The sequence below is a fragment of the Saccopteryx bilineata genome, chromosome 4 (assembly GCF_036850765.1).
Source record: "Saccopteryx bilineata isolate mSacBil1 chromosome 4, mSacBil1_pri_phased_curated, whole genome shotgun sequence".
Classification (NCBI taxonomy): domain Eukaryota; kingdom Metazoa; phylum Chordata; class Mammalia; order Chiroptera; family Emballonuridae; genus Saccopteryx; species Saccopteryx bilineata.
The window spans coordinates 162,252,662-162,266,037 of NC_089493.1; the positions used below are offsets into that span (position 1 = coordinate 162,252,662).

General features: G+C 46.6%; 1 protein-coding gene across 1 annotated transcript in view; it reads right to left on the minus strand.

Moving 5' to 3' along the window:
* Positions 1-13,376, minus strand: part of SPOCK1 (SPARC (osteonectin), cwcv and kazal like domains proteoglycan 1) — a 523,795-nt gene that overhangs the window by 136,383 nt on the left and 374,036 nt on the right. Inside the window, exon 5 of the mRNA XM_066272544.1 lies at positions 12,783-12,909. Coding sequence (XP_066128641.1) covers positions 12,783-12,909 — 127 coding nt within the window. The remainder of the gene's footprint in view (positions 1-12,782; positions 12,910-13,376) is intronic.

Genomic DNA, 13,376 nt, shown 5'->3' on the forward strand with positions numbered 1-13,376 from the left:
TTTTTCCTACAAATATAGCTTCCTTCTTTCTTTCCATTAATATTCTTTTTATGCATTCAATTATTTTAGATAAGATTAACAGGAAATAGTTACTCTCCTCAAGAAGCATACATTTTTAATTCGGGAAAAAGTTTTCAATATATGTCGAAAGTAGAGACTTTAGTACAACGAATCTCTAACCTCAATTGAACAAGATTTTGCCAGACTTGCTTAATTGAACTCTTTTTCTCTTTACTAAATTATTTTAAAGCGAATTCTCTATGCTCTTCACAATATATCTCTTTAAGAATGTTTTGTTTTGTTTTTTTATTCAACTACAATACTATCATTCTATCTAACTTCCAGTCCATAATCAAGTATCCTGAAAGTCCCCAAACACCTTTTTCCTTTTAAATTTTAGTTGGCTTCCAGTTGGGTTCAACCAGTGTTCACAAAACCCTTGGTAGCAATGTCTCCACCTATTTTCATGTAGAAAATGGGGCCGTTTTCTGGCCCCCCACAAATGTTCCTTTCTGAATTTATCTGTCTGCCTCTGTGTGGCCTCCTGTGACACAGTTCTCTACCCCAGCCATTCTGTAAGTGGAAATTAGAGCTGTAGGCTTGACTATATTTAGGTTTAACTCCTTCTGGCAAAACTATTTCGCGTACCTATGAAGCACATGAATTTCTGTGTGTTCCTACCACATGACATCAGAGGACAAACAAGGCCTGCTGCCCACTTAAGTGATTCTAAGATTCATCAGAGGGCTCCGAGTGCAACAGCCTGAAGTCCATCAACCTTTTGTCTAATGACTTCATCCACGTGAGATTGTTGCCTCCAGTGTTTACATTATTAGAGGCTGAAAAATGGTGATTTCCTAATTCTATCATTACTTCTGCATTTATCAGCTATACTCCTGTTAGAAATTTTCCTGAATGAATAGGGCTTTAAAGTTACCCAGAAATAGGGGTTGAATAAACAAAATATGTGGTTAATTACTTAATTTTAATTGTGAGATTTAGAATTAGAAGCTGGAGCCCTGATTTCTTTCCTGTGGTGAAGGAGCATATGATGTGTGTGTTTTCTCCATTAAATTCACTGTCAATTATTATATTCCTCACTTCAGAAATTCCAGACTGATCTGATATTTTTGATAGTGTAACATTCATTCATTGCTTAAGTTTTAAACTGCCTTTTAAATAAACATTTTGAACATTTAAATTAATTTCATGATCTGTGCCAGAAAAATCCATTTCTCAAGTTCTTGGGGGTCTAACTCTGTTGCTTATGGTTGGTGCCGCCTCTTGCTCATGGTGGCTTATTTCCTCCTATGCGTTAAGGAATTAAGAGCCATTTTATGAGGGTTTTGAGGGAAACCTATGAAGCCTGAGTTAATTGTTGGGTCCTCCAAAGAGGACTGACACTTGCTTCTTCCAGGGACTCTGCTGCTTTCCCAGCCAGTCAGCTGACCACCCTGGAGTCAGTTAACCAGCCTCGGGTTTCCTGTGCCACACAAAGAACTTAAATTGGAACCACGTCATAGCACAGATCAACAGCTGCTACCTGCTCTGACTGACTTACGGCTGTGTCATTAACTGTTGTGTACCACCCTTGATGGGAAAGAGTGCAGGTTCTCTATTAAAACCCTTTATAGGTGACCGTTTCTCTCTCTAACCAGAGTCTGACCCGAAATTGACAAGGGTTCTTGTTGTCTTTCTTTACTAACTGGCTGACTTTCTTTTCAAAAAAGTCAAGCCCACCCTGTAACTCAGGGTAAACACAATGAAGGTTTTGGATTTATGTACGGGGTCTCAGCTCCAACTGCCCACTTGCAAGGACTTACGGCACTGTTTCCAGCATGCAGGTGGCTGTCACCTCAAAGCCTGCTGGTCAGATCAGCTAACTCTCTACCGCTCCAATTGCCAGGGCTGTGGTCAGTGTCCACTCTGGTTTTCCTTCTTCCCATACCCACCCAGGGGTCTCCCTTACATCTCGCAAGCTCAGCTATTTTTTTTTTTTTTGTATTTTTCTGAAGCTGGAAACGGGGAGAGACAGTCAGACAGAGACTCCCACATGCGCCCGACCGGGATCCACCCGGCACGCCCACCAGGGGCGACGCTCTGCCCACCAGGGGGCGATGCTCTGCCTCTCCGGGGCGTCGCTCTGCCGCGACCAGAGCTACTCCAGCGCCTGGGGCAGAGGCCAAGGAGCCATCCCCAGCGCCCGGGCCATCTTTGCTCCAATGGAGCCTTGGCTGCGGGAGGGGAAGAGAGAGACAGAGAGGAAGGAGGGGAGAGGGGTGGAGAAGCAAATGGGCACTTCTCCTATGTGCCCTGGCCGGGAATCGAACCCAGGTCCCCTGCACGCCAGGCTGACGCTCTACCGCTGAGCCAACTGGCCAGGGCCAAGCTCAGCTATTTAAAAGGCTGCTTATTATATCCAAGAGTTTTGTATCATAGAGTTTTCAGAATTCCTAGCCCACCATGTGGCTGGATATACACACCTACCTACAGATGATCTCAAGTGGTATATAATAAATGCTTCAGCAGAACTCTACAACCTGGTGCTATTGCTGCTAAGAGGAAAGAAATGGCCTAATTGGCACAAAGAGCTCATGGAGGCTTCATTGAGATGAGCCTTAAAGTTAAGAGCCCAGGAATAGTTAATCCTTTTTGGCAGGGGGTGGGAGGGTGGGTGTGGGTAAGAGGCTCAATCCACTCTATCTAGTCACGTGCATTAGAAAGCAAACAAAGCAATGTGTCCTCTCTACTCCACCTCTATCTATGCTTTGATGCCAGGGATGGGTTGTGTGTTGGTGTGGTATAAAAAGAGGCCACATGGCTGGTCTAGAGAGCTTTCAGCAGGGCATGGTGGAAGACAACATGAGTGCTGTAGCAGCTCTTGTTCAGAACCACCTTCTGGGAAGCCCTCCCTGACTAAATACCATCTTTTGGTCTCACTACTAGGAGACGAGGAAGCAAATAAACCCTGATGAGTTCCATCTGATCAAATCTAGTCAGGCTCCCAGGTTCCTACAGCTCCTGGTCTCTGTCTGCCTGCCACCATGTAGCCTGCCTTTGGGGTATCTGAATTCCAAAGCAGTGGTCGGTGCCTTTGGACGAGAACTTGGGGAAAGTTGCTCTTTTGGACACAGAGTCTTCCCTGTTGCTGAAGGTCTGATGTTTGGAGCAACTCAGTGGACAGAGCCCAGCATCTCAGGAAGGCCACCCTTGGACAGAGGATGAGGTATTTCTATTCTGTGTAAAGATTCCAAAATGTTTCATCTGGTTTATAAAGAGAAAATCCCTGACAACCTGCTCTGATAAAAACGAGAGGATCATTAAAGCCATTTCTCTCAGTACACGGTTATGGTGCCTATTCACAGTAAATTCTAACTCCACTAATAGTCCCTTGTTCCCTCACATAACATACAGGTCTTAGGCTAAGGCTTATAAAATGAGATCAGCTTCCTTGAGCATTATCCAAATCTGGTGATGCTAGGTCCTCTTGGAAAATGTCATGAAGAAGTCTGACTGTACCCTTTTGAGAAATACTGAATATGACAACAAGAGATATTTTGTTGGTTTCTTTTAAAGAAAAACAAAAGCAACATGAGCATGAACTTAATTAAAGTTGTTTGCAATGACTTAATTAGATTTTCAGCACCATGCATATTCATTCTGGCCAGGGACCTTTCTGTCTTCTAAAGGATTGGTTGGCAGAGATCTCAGGTGCTTTGCAGTTTTACCTAATCCTTAATTTCATCTCTTGATGAGGTGAGGATTAGCATAATTGTGTTCAGGTAATTGCTTTATCAAATGGTTTAATTGTGCATTCAAGAGAACTGACAGCAAGAAGGTTATTCTTCCTAATGTGTTTTTAACAAAAGCGCTAACTAATTGCATGGCATTCTACTCAGGGCATTTGAGAAAAAGAAATGAAAACCTATTCTTCAAATCTTGGTTAAATGCGTGTTTGCATATAGAACACAGAAATAAGTGGTAAAATAATTAGTTGAATGGCTTTTGTCTGCTCTAACTTCATAACTAATTTGCATGTTGAAGTAGTCTGCGTAAATTCTGGGAATGTGGTTTCACCATGGATGATGTTTGAACATCTGTGCTTTCTGAAAATGTCACAATAACCATTTTGCCTGAAAGTTTATCCTCAGGAGCAAAAAAAAACTATGTTCCAAGAAGAAATAAATGCTTAATAGAACCAAGGACAGATGTGCCCCATGATCAGAAGGAAGTAATTCAGTATCAGCCTAAATGGTTTTTTTTTTTAATTCTGAATTAAAATGGTGCTGAATTTACTTTATTTTAGATGAACTTTCTCTTTAACTATGTAACTAATATGTCTGTTATAAACTTGTCTTACATGTTCCTCTATGCCTGTCATTCCAAGAAATAGCACACCTTAATACATTCTGCAGGCTCAAGCTAATGTCATTTGCCTTTAATGAGACTAATATACAGTATTTAATATTTTAGGTGATTACAATACTGTACTAGTTTTTAAGTTCTACTCATTTCAGTAAATAATCATATACTCCCTCTTATTCTGGTAAAAAATACTACCCTTGATCATAGTGAAGTATAAGAGTTAAGAGGGTCATGTGACCATGGTCTTTGATTAAAGGACAGACACATGATTCAAAAAGAGCAAACTGGAATCCATTCCTGGCACTGAAATGCAGATATTAGCATCTTCCTTTGGACTTTCTAGGTTAGGAGGAAATGAACCCTGGGCTATCAGAACCCATATTCCCCGCCAAGGGGTGAACGCCTCTCTGTAGAATGAAGACAAGCAGAGACAGGTAGAAATGAAAGACAGAGGGAATGGAGTGTTGTCAACACTGAATTTCCCCTTCCTTCTTGAAAGCCTACCTTCCCCACTAGGCTTTCTGGCCCCGTATGCCAGTAAAACTTCACTTGAAGAGTAAGCTAAGTTTTGAGTTATGTTTCTGTCACTTGAAATCGAAAGCACCCTGATGATGCAGCTGGCTCTATATTCTCTTCAGATGGCTTTTCTCTTGTGGAAGTCAAGTCTGTGATTTCAGTCCCACAGACGCGGGGTCAAATAGCCAATTGGTTGCTCATGAGCCGCACTGCCCTTGGGGAAGTTTATATTGTCAGTGTTCTCCTCTTTAATAAGGACTAATAGCAGTACCTAGCTCCTAGCTCTGTTGTGAGAATTAGATGGAATAGAGGAAAGAAAATAGTCACTGAGCACTGTGTCATATCACTTAATGTGTTCAGTAATTAAGTACTATTATTTTGTTGTTATTATTATCATCAAAAAGTATTATTATGATAGGGACTGCTAGAGATCCCCAACACCCACTCTATCCTTCCTTAAATAATATAACTCTCAAATTTAGCTGGGCACATAGGTTCCCAGAATAAAAACTACATTTCCCAGCCTCCCTTGCAGCTCAGTGTAGCCTTGTGATTAAGCTGTAGCCAATCAGATGTGAGCAGAAATAACCATGGTGATTTCAGGATTGTGCCCCTTCCTTGCCTCCTTCCTACTGGCTGGAGAATGACAGCCATCTTGGACCAAGAGGCAGAGCTGAACAATTCCAATTGCTGAGAATGGCAGAGCTGAAAAGGACTGAGTCATTGATAGTCTAGAGGCAGCATTTATCAACTCTGGACTGCTTATCTTTGGAGTATTTACTTAATCCTATTTAAGCCTCTGTTTCATTTGGGTTTTTGTTATAGCAAACAGAATCTGCATCCTCACAAATACACAACATTTTATATATTATTTATACTTGTTCTTTCAAAAGCCCCATGAATAAAAATGGATGATAATAAATCTAGGGTAATAACTCTGTTTAAACTAATAGTCACAGGTTTTCCTAGTATGAATACCAGCTCTCATTATCCAATGATATTTGGCCACCCCAGACTGAGGGAAGGAGGCTGACAATGAACAAGGCTTCCAGGAAGAGGCAAAGTTGGGCCACCTGCCATGAGGGATCTGTCCCCAATCTCAAACTGTTTAATGTATAAAACAAAATTGCTTAAAGTTGGTTAGATGCCACTATTTCCCCAAAGTCATAATGCTGCTTTTGTTGGCTTTCTCTAAGCAACAGAAAATCAAAAGAATGAAATCTCCTACCTGACTCCTCCATCTATGTGCTCTGTGGACACAGGACTCTTATTCTCCACCTACGGCCTGAGAGCACAGGGATGCGGCTGGGGATGTTCCCACTCCTGGTCCCTCCACATGCCCAGGTGGGGGCATCAGTGACTCCCCTCACTGCTCTCTCCCTCTTAACCTTGGTGCTGTTACCACCGCCATTGCGCTCCACTCCCCCGTGCACAAAATACACAAAGGCAAGTCTTCCCCCTTCAGTTGCCAATCATTTTATTTTCAGAAGCAAGGCCTCCACCCATGAACCATTTGCAAGTGAAGACGATTCCCATCCAGCAAGTTCTATGGAGGCAGACCTACCCACAAATAACACTGAAAATACTAACAGCCTCTACTCTGCCAAAAACAAGCAAAGTAGCCGCACACAGAACCGTCCCCAGCCTGCCATGGCCACAGGTCCCCAGGAGTCTAGGGGAAAGTAGAAGACATACCAAGCCTGAAGCTATTGCAGGAAATCTCACAAATCCATACCCAGGATCTGCTCTAATCACCAGAGCAGCCTGTTTGTGGGCAGCACCGGCCAACAGAGACTCCATTTGCCAACTTCAAACTTGACCTTTACTTGGTAGCAATTGTTGGAAACTATTAAGATGACTCTGAAAATAATATAATCCATAGCGACAATATGTTGAGAGAAATGCCAGCCATGTAAAGCATGCTCTCTTTCTCTCTCTCTCTCCCTCACCCTCCTATGTGCACATGCTCAAGAACAGAAGTATTTTCCTCCACAGCAGCTCTTAATTCTGCATCTCTCTTCTGTGTCTAGACATAAATGAGCCATTTGCTAATTGTTTAACAGCGATTAAGGAAGTAAACGTTGTGGGGAGGGGAGAGAGAAGATGCCTATTTGCAAGTTTGTTTTCCAATTATCAACGGCCAGGCTGATGCCAGAGAACAGGGCTGGTGCTCGGGGCTCCCAGCCTCCCTCTGAGAGGCCTCTCCTCAGAGGTCAGGCTGGGCACCCAGGGCTTCCAGGCAGAAAGGAGCAGTCCTGCCTGACCCCTGTCTTTGGTCAGCTGGGTGCGAATGGAGAGAAGCCAATGAGGTCCTATGGAAAGAGGACTGGCAGTGAGAGACCAGCAGGCCCAGCCTGGAGCATTGGGGACCTCCACCCCTACTCCCTTCTGAGCTTCCAGGACTCCAGCACCACTCCTGATCTACTCACAACTTCCAGAAAAGCTTTCCCCTCTAGACAGAAAGCTAAGGTGCCCATCTGAAGTCTGGGCTGGCCAGGTTCTAGGCAGCCACAGCAATTTCCACTTTCTACAGGCAAAACTAGAAGCTGGCAGCCAGGACCCCATAAGCCTTCATCTGCCCATGTCGATAACAGGAGAGACAGGAAAGGTGTTCAGAGATGGCAGGGTCCCAGCTGGTTCACACCAAGGCCACCAAGCTGGTGGCAGGAGGATTCTAAGTCTCCCCAGGAGTAGGATGGTGAAGAAGCCCTCTGCTGAGCTCAGAGCTGGAATAACATTTTATATTTGAAATCCAGTCACCAAGATCAGCTGTGATTTCCTGAGTGCCTCTTTAGATGGTTTTCAACCTGTCTCTGCAATCATGACACAAATCTAGGCCTGGCTCCTGCCAGTAGGCTCCTCACAGTTACTCAGCTTCTGGTCCTGCCCCCGACCACTGCCACCATGCAGCCAGTATGGGCACATTCAAAAACATCAATCCTTAGGAGGATCCCTGAAACTCTTAAGGTAAAATCCAACCTCCTCACATGGCTTTCACGGCCCTGAAAAAAAGTGCCCCTGATTCCTTTCCCAGCCTCGTTTCTGCAGCTAGTCAACCCCCTGTGACCCAGCCACTGTGACAGTGTCATTGGCTCCTTCAAAGGGAGCAGCCTTTCTTTCATCTCTTTAACCTCTCTTCCCCCAATGAGCGAGTTGCTTGTGCCTTCTGCCCTGCTCCTGTCTGGTTGACTCCTTCTGGCCTCAAGATCTTTGTGGAGTCATCACGTCCTCTAAGAAGACCCCTCACGCCTCCATTCGGGTTGTGGTGGCCCTGCTCCATATCCTGTAGCACCCTGAACACCCCTTGTCTGAGCACCTATTCTAGTGAAAAGAATTCGACTTGCCCACCTTTCTTGTAAGTTCCATGGAAACGGGGGCTTCGTCTCTTTTGCCTTTTGTCAAGCCCTCATACTTAGCATAATGCATGACACAGAACACAGAATTCTATGTTTCCTGAAGGTTTGGACTACATCATTTTTCCTGGCCAGGAGGATGTAACATCAAGGGCAGTTAAGTGACAAGGGTGACCTTTACTGCCTAGAAGCAATGCCGAGGGACAGATCTGTCACTCTCTCAAGCCAGCCGCAGCCCCAGCCTTCCACTTGTCTATTCCCAGCAGAGGTTTTCTGTTCCTTGTCTTTTATGGGTTATACTTTATAGAGTCTGAACAGTCATTTATTGCCATGTAATGTCTTACATCCCTTCATCTCAGGACTGTGCATTCTTGTTCACGTTCTCTGGTCCTGGGGGAGTCACAGAGCTCTGAGTGTTGTCCCTGGTGCCAGGCCCCTGGAAGAACCCTGCTGCAGAGAGAGGGTCCTGAATGCATCTCCCCAGTTCTAGAGGCAGAAAGAAAGCTTGTTTGATGTGACCCGAGGACAAGCACCGACATCAAGGACAGAGTGGATGTTTGGGCTCCTTCCTCCTGCTCCTGACAGCGCTCCCACCGCCTCGGATCCACCTGTGAAAAGCTAAACGCTCATCTGGAGAACTGTGAATATTTATTATGGGAAGCTGGGTTCCGTGATGATGGGACTGGAGCTGCCATATACTTCTGCCAACACTAATTTTTGTGCATTTGACTTATAATATCAAATCGTCATGTATCATGGTCTCATTTATCCCTTGTTTCCTGACCCCACTGACATACACAAAAAGACCATAACAGCATAGGATAGAAAGTTACTTGTTTGTTGATAGTTAACTCACTTTTTTAATTGACCATTGACTGGCGGGCCTCAGCTTTGTCTGTGAGATTAAAATATCCTCTTAAACCTCAATAACCAGGTGGTTATGCATTTAGGGGCAATAACTAAAACACCAATAACCAACCCAACCAGACTGAGATACTCCCTCTTGGAAGGAAGCTTCACTGAACGCCATGAGGGTTTACAACCATCCTGGGCTTCAGGGTTCCTGAGCAGTCAGTGGATGTCTTCTTGGAAGCTGCTCCCCTTTTGAAGCTTCAGGATTCCTTGCAAAGGGCTCTCTCAAATTCTGATCCTGCCTCTTAAACAAGCTATTTCACAATATCTGTAAATGGGTAACCTTCTCTAACACAGAAAGCCAATTTCCCAGCCCAGACTGTGGGGGACCCGACCAGCGTGCCTTTCCAAAGACACTCCCTGGGCAGCTGACAGCAGTTCAGGCCACGTCTGACAGGTTACCACTGCTCCTTGTAGCTCGGGGGTCGTAGGGAGCTGGAATTTTAAGCTCCTTCAGCGAACGAGAGACAGAGGCGAGTAGGCAGTGTTTTGCTGCATTTGATGTGTGACATGCCACTTGCTCAAACAGCCCTCATCACTCACTGACATTTCATGGCATGTCTCCAACTGCAGGCTTGAGGATCAGACGGTTTACTCTGGAGCTGGAGGGAATAATTTGAGCAGCACAAACTGGATCTTCACGAGGAGGGAATCATTACAAGGATCCTCTGACTCCCTGCCAGAGCCCCCAGCTGGGTGCTGAGCTAAGCAACATGGTCCATGGTGGGGATGGCTTCTTTTCCTCAATCATGAAGCTCTTGCCAACCCGATCACTCAAATCCCTGTTGGGTTACACAGACCAGACTCTCTCTACTCAGTTCATGTCCCTGGTGGCCCAGTCTTGTCCATGACTTTACTGAGCACCCACTGTGCGCTGTGTCCTATGCCTGGTGAAGCACCCACTATGCACTGTGTCCTGTGCTGGTTTGAGGTGGTAACTGACATGGTAGGACCTCACCTCTTAAGGCAGACGTAGACAAGGAGGCACTTAGAATAACAAGCGTCCCACTAGCCTGGCATTACCAAACTCTCTGCTCACTTTCCAGCTCTTAGACTGTCCTCAATATCTTCCTTGTCACCTCATCTCAGGTGTCTCACTGTCAGTCACACAGGCTTCCTCTCAGCTCTTCAAACATATCATCCTGCTTGCGGGCCTTGGCCATGCAATTTTCTCTCTCTGGAACATTCTACCCACCAGCTTTGAGAACATGCCCCAGCAAGGCCCTCTGCACCATGCCCCCCAGACCCAGCCTCTCCTCCCTCTCTCACTGCCATGCTAATTTCCTTCTCAATACCTACTTGCTTGTTTGGTGACACAGCTACTTGTGTCCTCCCTACCAGACATTTGTCTTGCTCCCCACCGCCTCTCCACACATCTGCACCATGCCCAAGACAACTCTAAGTGTCCACTGCACAGCTGATGGACAAAGGAAGAAAGGATTTTTTGACAATAGTGATTATGGAGTAGAAAGGCCACAGGCTCCGGGGGCCTTGTTAGTAATGACAAAGGGTCTGCGCTTAGTTCTAGCAGCAAGAAGACAGCTATCCAAGCATTTTAAAGGAGGAGACTGATAAACACTTTTATTACAGAATTACACCCCCTTCCATCATGTGGAAATGGATTTTGGGGGCAGGAGAAAGGGCAGAGTGGAGACAGAGCTATCAGGAGGCACCCGTGAAGATTGAGTCCTTGCTAAGCATTGTAGTTCCCAGATCAGCACCATGGACATCGCCCAGAACTGGAGAGGAATATGGACTCTCAGGCCCGGTACCAGACCTGCTACACTGGAATCTGCGTTTTAACAGGATCTCCAGGAGACTGTGCACCACCTACTAGAAGCTGGGGGTTGGGTGAAAGACAATGGCGGCCTGAGCAGTCTCGGGGCTGGGGGGACAGTGTTCAGCAATGCTCCCTGTAAATCTACCATTCCAGGAGTGTTCAGTGGGTCAGAAGCAAGCCCCTTTGCATATTTTTTCTAACTGCGATTTCATCAGGGGTCAGGGAGAGCAGGGGAAGGAGGAAGCAGGAGGGGGTGAGGTGGGGCTATTGAGCTAGGATGTACTGGCTGTGACCTTCGGCAGAGAAGCTGCAATTCTCAGGGCAGACTAGGAGGTAAGGATTACTGGTTCTGGCCATGAAAAGAGGCCATCGTTTTTATTTTCACTCTAAGTTTCCACAGCATCTGGCATACAGCCTGGCATACAAGAATGTCTCAAATGATACTTATTAAAATGTATTCCGTTTAGTTAGAAAAAAGTGGAAATCTGAGAGGCTAAAGTTCTACTTTCAGGGAATGAAGTATAAGACCTGTGCAATACAGAATCAACAGGGAAGCGCAGCTCAGCCTGGAAATGACCCAACAAGCCTCGGAGGGCTGCAGGGGGGAGGGTGCGCCCAGGTCTGCAGAGTCTCCAAAACGCCGGGGTCAGGACAGTGAGGGGGTCACAGAGAACAGAAGCTGTCCGCTGTGTGTGCACTGGGGTAGGAACAGAAGGGGATCCCACAGAGTGGCCTGAGTCCCTAAGCCCAAGAACCACATGGTGGAGCGGCCAGCAGTGACCAGGGTGTCTCCTACAGCAACTCTCTTTAGTCCTAGACTCTGTTCTGCAAGGGACCCCAACACAGGCAATGGGAGGAGGGATAAAAGCGAGGTTGGAGCCAAAGGAGACGGGGGGGGGGGGTTCAGAGCCAACCCTGGTTATAGAAAACTCCTAAGATACCACACACCGACTCCCTCCTGCCCAGCACAGGGTTGGGCTCCGAGGGGGCGCTGACTTATATTTGTTGAATACGAGGATGAACAAGCAAACTTATCTATTCTGTGCTTTCCTTTAAACTCATTATCTCAGTGAGACTACCCATTCCCACACACAAAGGTACAACCTCATCCCAAGAACAGAGTTTGAAGTTCCAAGAACAAATGATCAGCTCCTTCCTCCTTCCTCCAGCCTGATGACCCAGCCTTCCTGCCCATAAAGCCCATTACTAGAACCCAATGATATGCCCTCCTCTGCAAAACTTCTCCCCGGCCTTCCAATAAGAACAAATAGACCTGCTTGATCCCTAGTCCTGTTTGCTATGAAACCATTTCTTTTCACAGGTTTGAATTACAGTGGCTTGTCCCCATACTGCCCTCCACATTAGACACCAGCCCCTGCAGCTCCCTGAGATAGGAATGGATGGCCCTGCAGCCCGGGGCCTGGTGCGGGCTGGATGTGCCAGAGATGCAGCTGATACTGTGCTGACACACACCTCCCTTCACCACACCATTGTTAGGCAGCATCCTGGGCCTCCCTCCTGTCTCTGCTGCCGTCAACCAGGCTGCATGACTCGGATCTTTGGAACAGCTTGCTACCTCACCTTCTCCAGGAAGCTTCCCTGGATTAACAGTGGGATCACATGCCTCTCTCAGAATCACCCTCTCCCCTCAGTGCTTGACTCCTTGGGACACAGGAAGTACTGTTTCCATCTCACTTCTCTCTCTGGCCAGAGAGCCTGCTCTTCCGGTGGTTTCTCCAGGCCACAGCCCCAAACCTCCTGGAGATCCACACAACGTGCCAGTCTGGGCCCCGAGCCTTGTCAGAACCAGCACATGGGGAGTGTTTCTGATGACAAAGAAGACAAAGGTGACTAACCTTGGATGTATAAGTGTGGCCATCGGAGCCGCAGACCATGGGCGACTGTGCTATGGGGCAGGGCTTGCACTTGACCAGGTTCGAAGGTCCAACCCAGTGTTTGTGGGCCTCGCTCCCCTTCTTTTGCCTGAGGATGGAAAAAGAGGAGATGAGTTAACTAAAGCTCTCGTCCCCAAGAGTCTCTCTTCTAGGTACCTGGATAAAGGCCAAATAAGTCGAAGGGTTGTCACACAGCCGGCACCCTCCTTTGCTCCAGAGCACTGAGACTGTCCCAGAAACCCAGGGTCAACCCACCAGATGGACTGGGAAAGCAATGTGGCCATTGAAAATGTTGTAAAACATCACTTACTGATGTGAAAAGACATTCACAGTACACTGAAAAGAACAATGAAGGCACGTGGTCCCTCCGCTCGCCCGCCCAGCCCCTTGGGGTGCAAGGGGTGGCATTTCACGTGTGCCCAGAACAGCACCCAGAGCCTCAGACTCCTCGGGGCTGAGCAACAGCCTCCGAGTGGGATGACCTGCAGATGACACCGTGAGTGCCGCCGATAGAAACACATCTCCGAACATGGCCCGATGACTTTATCACAGCTG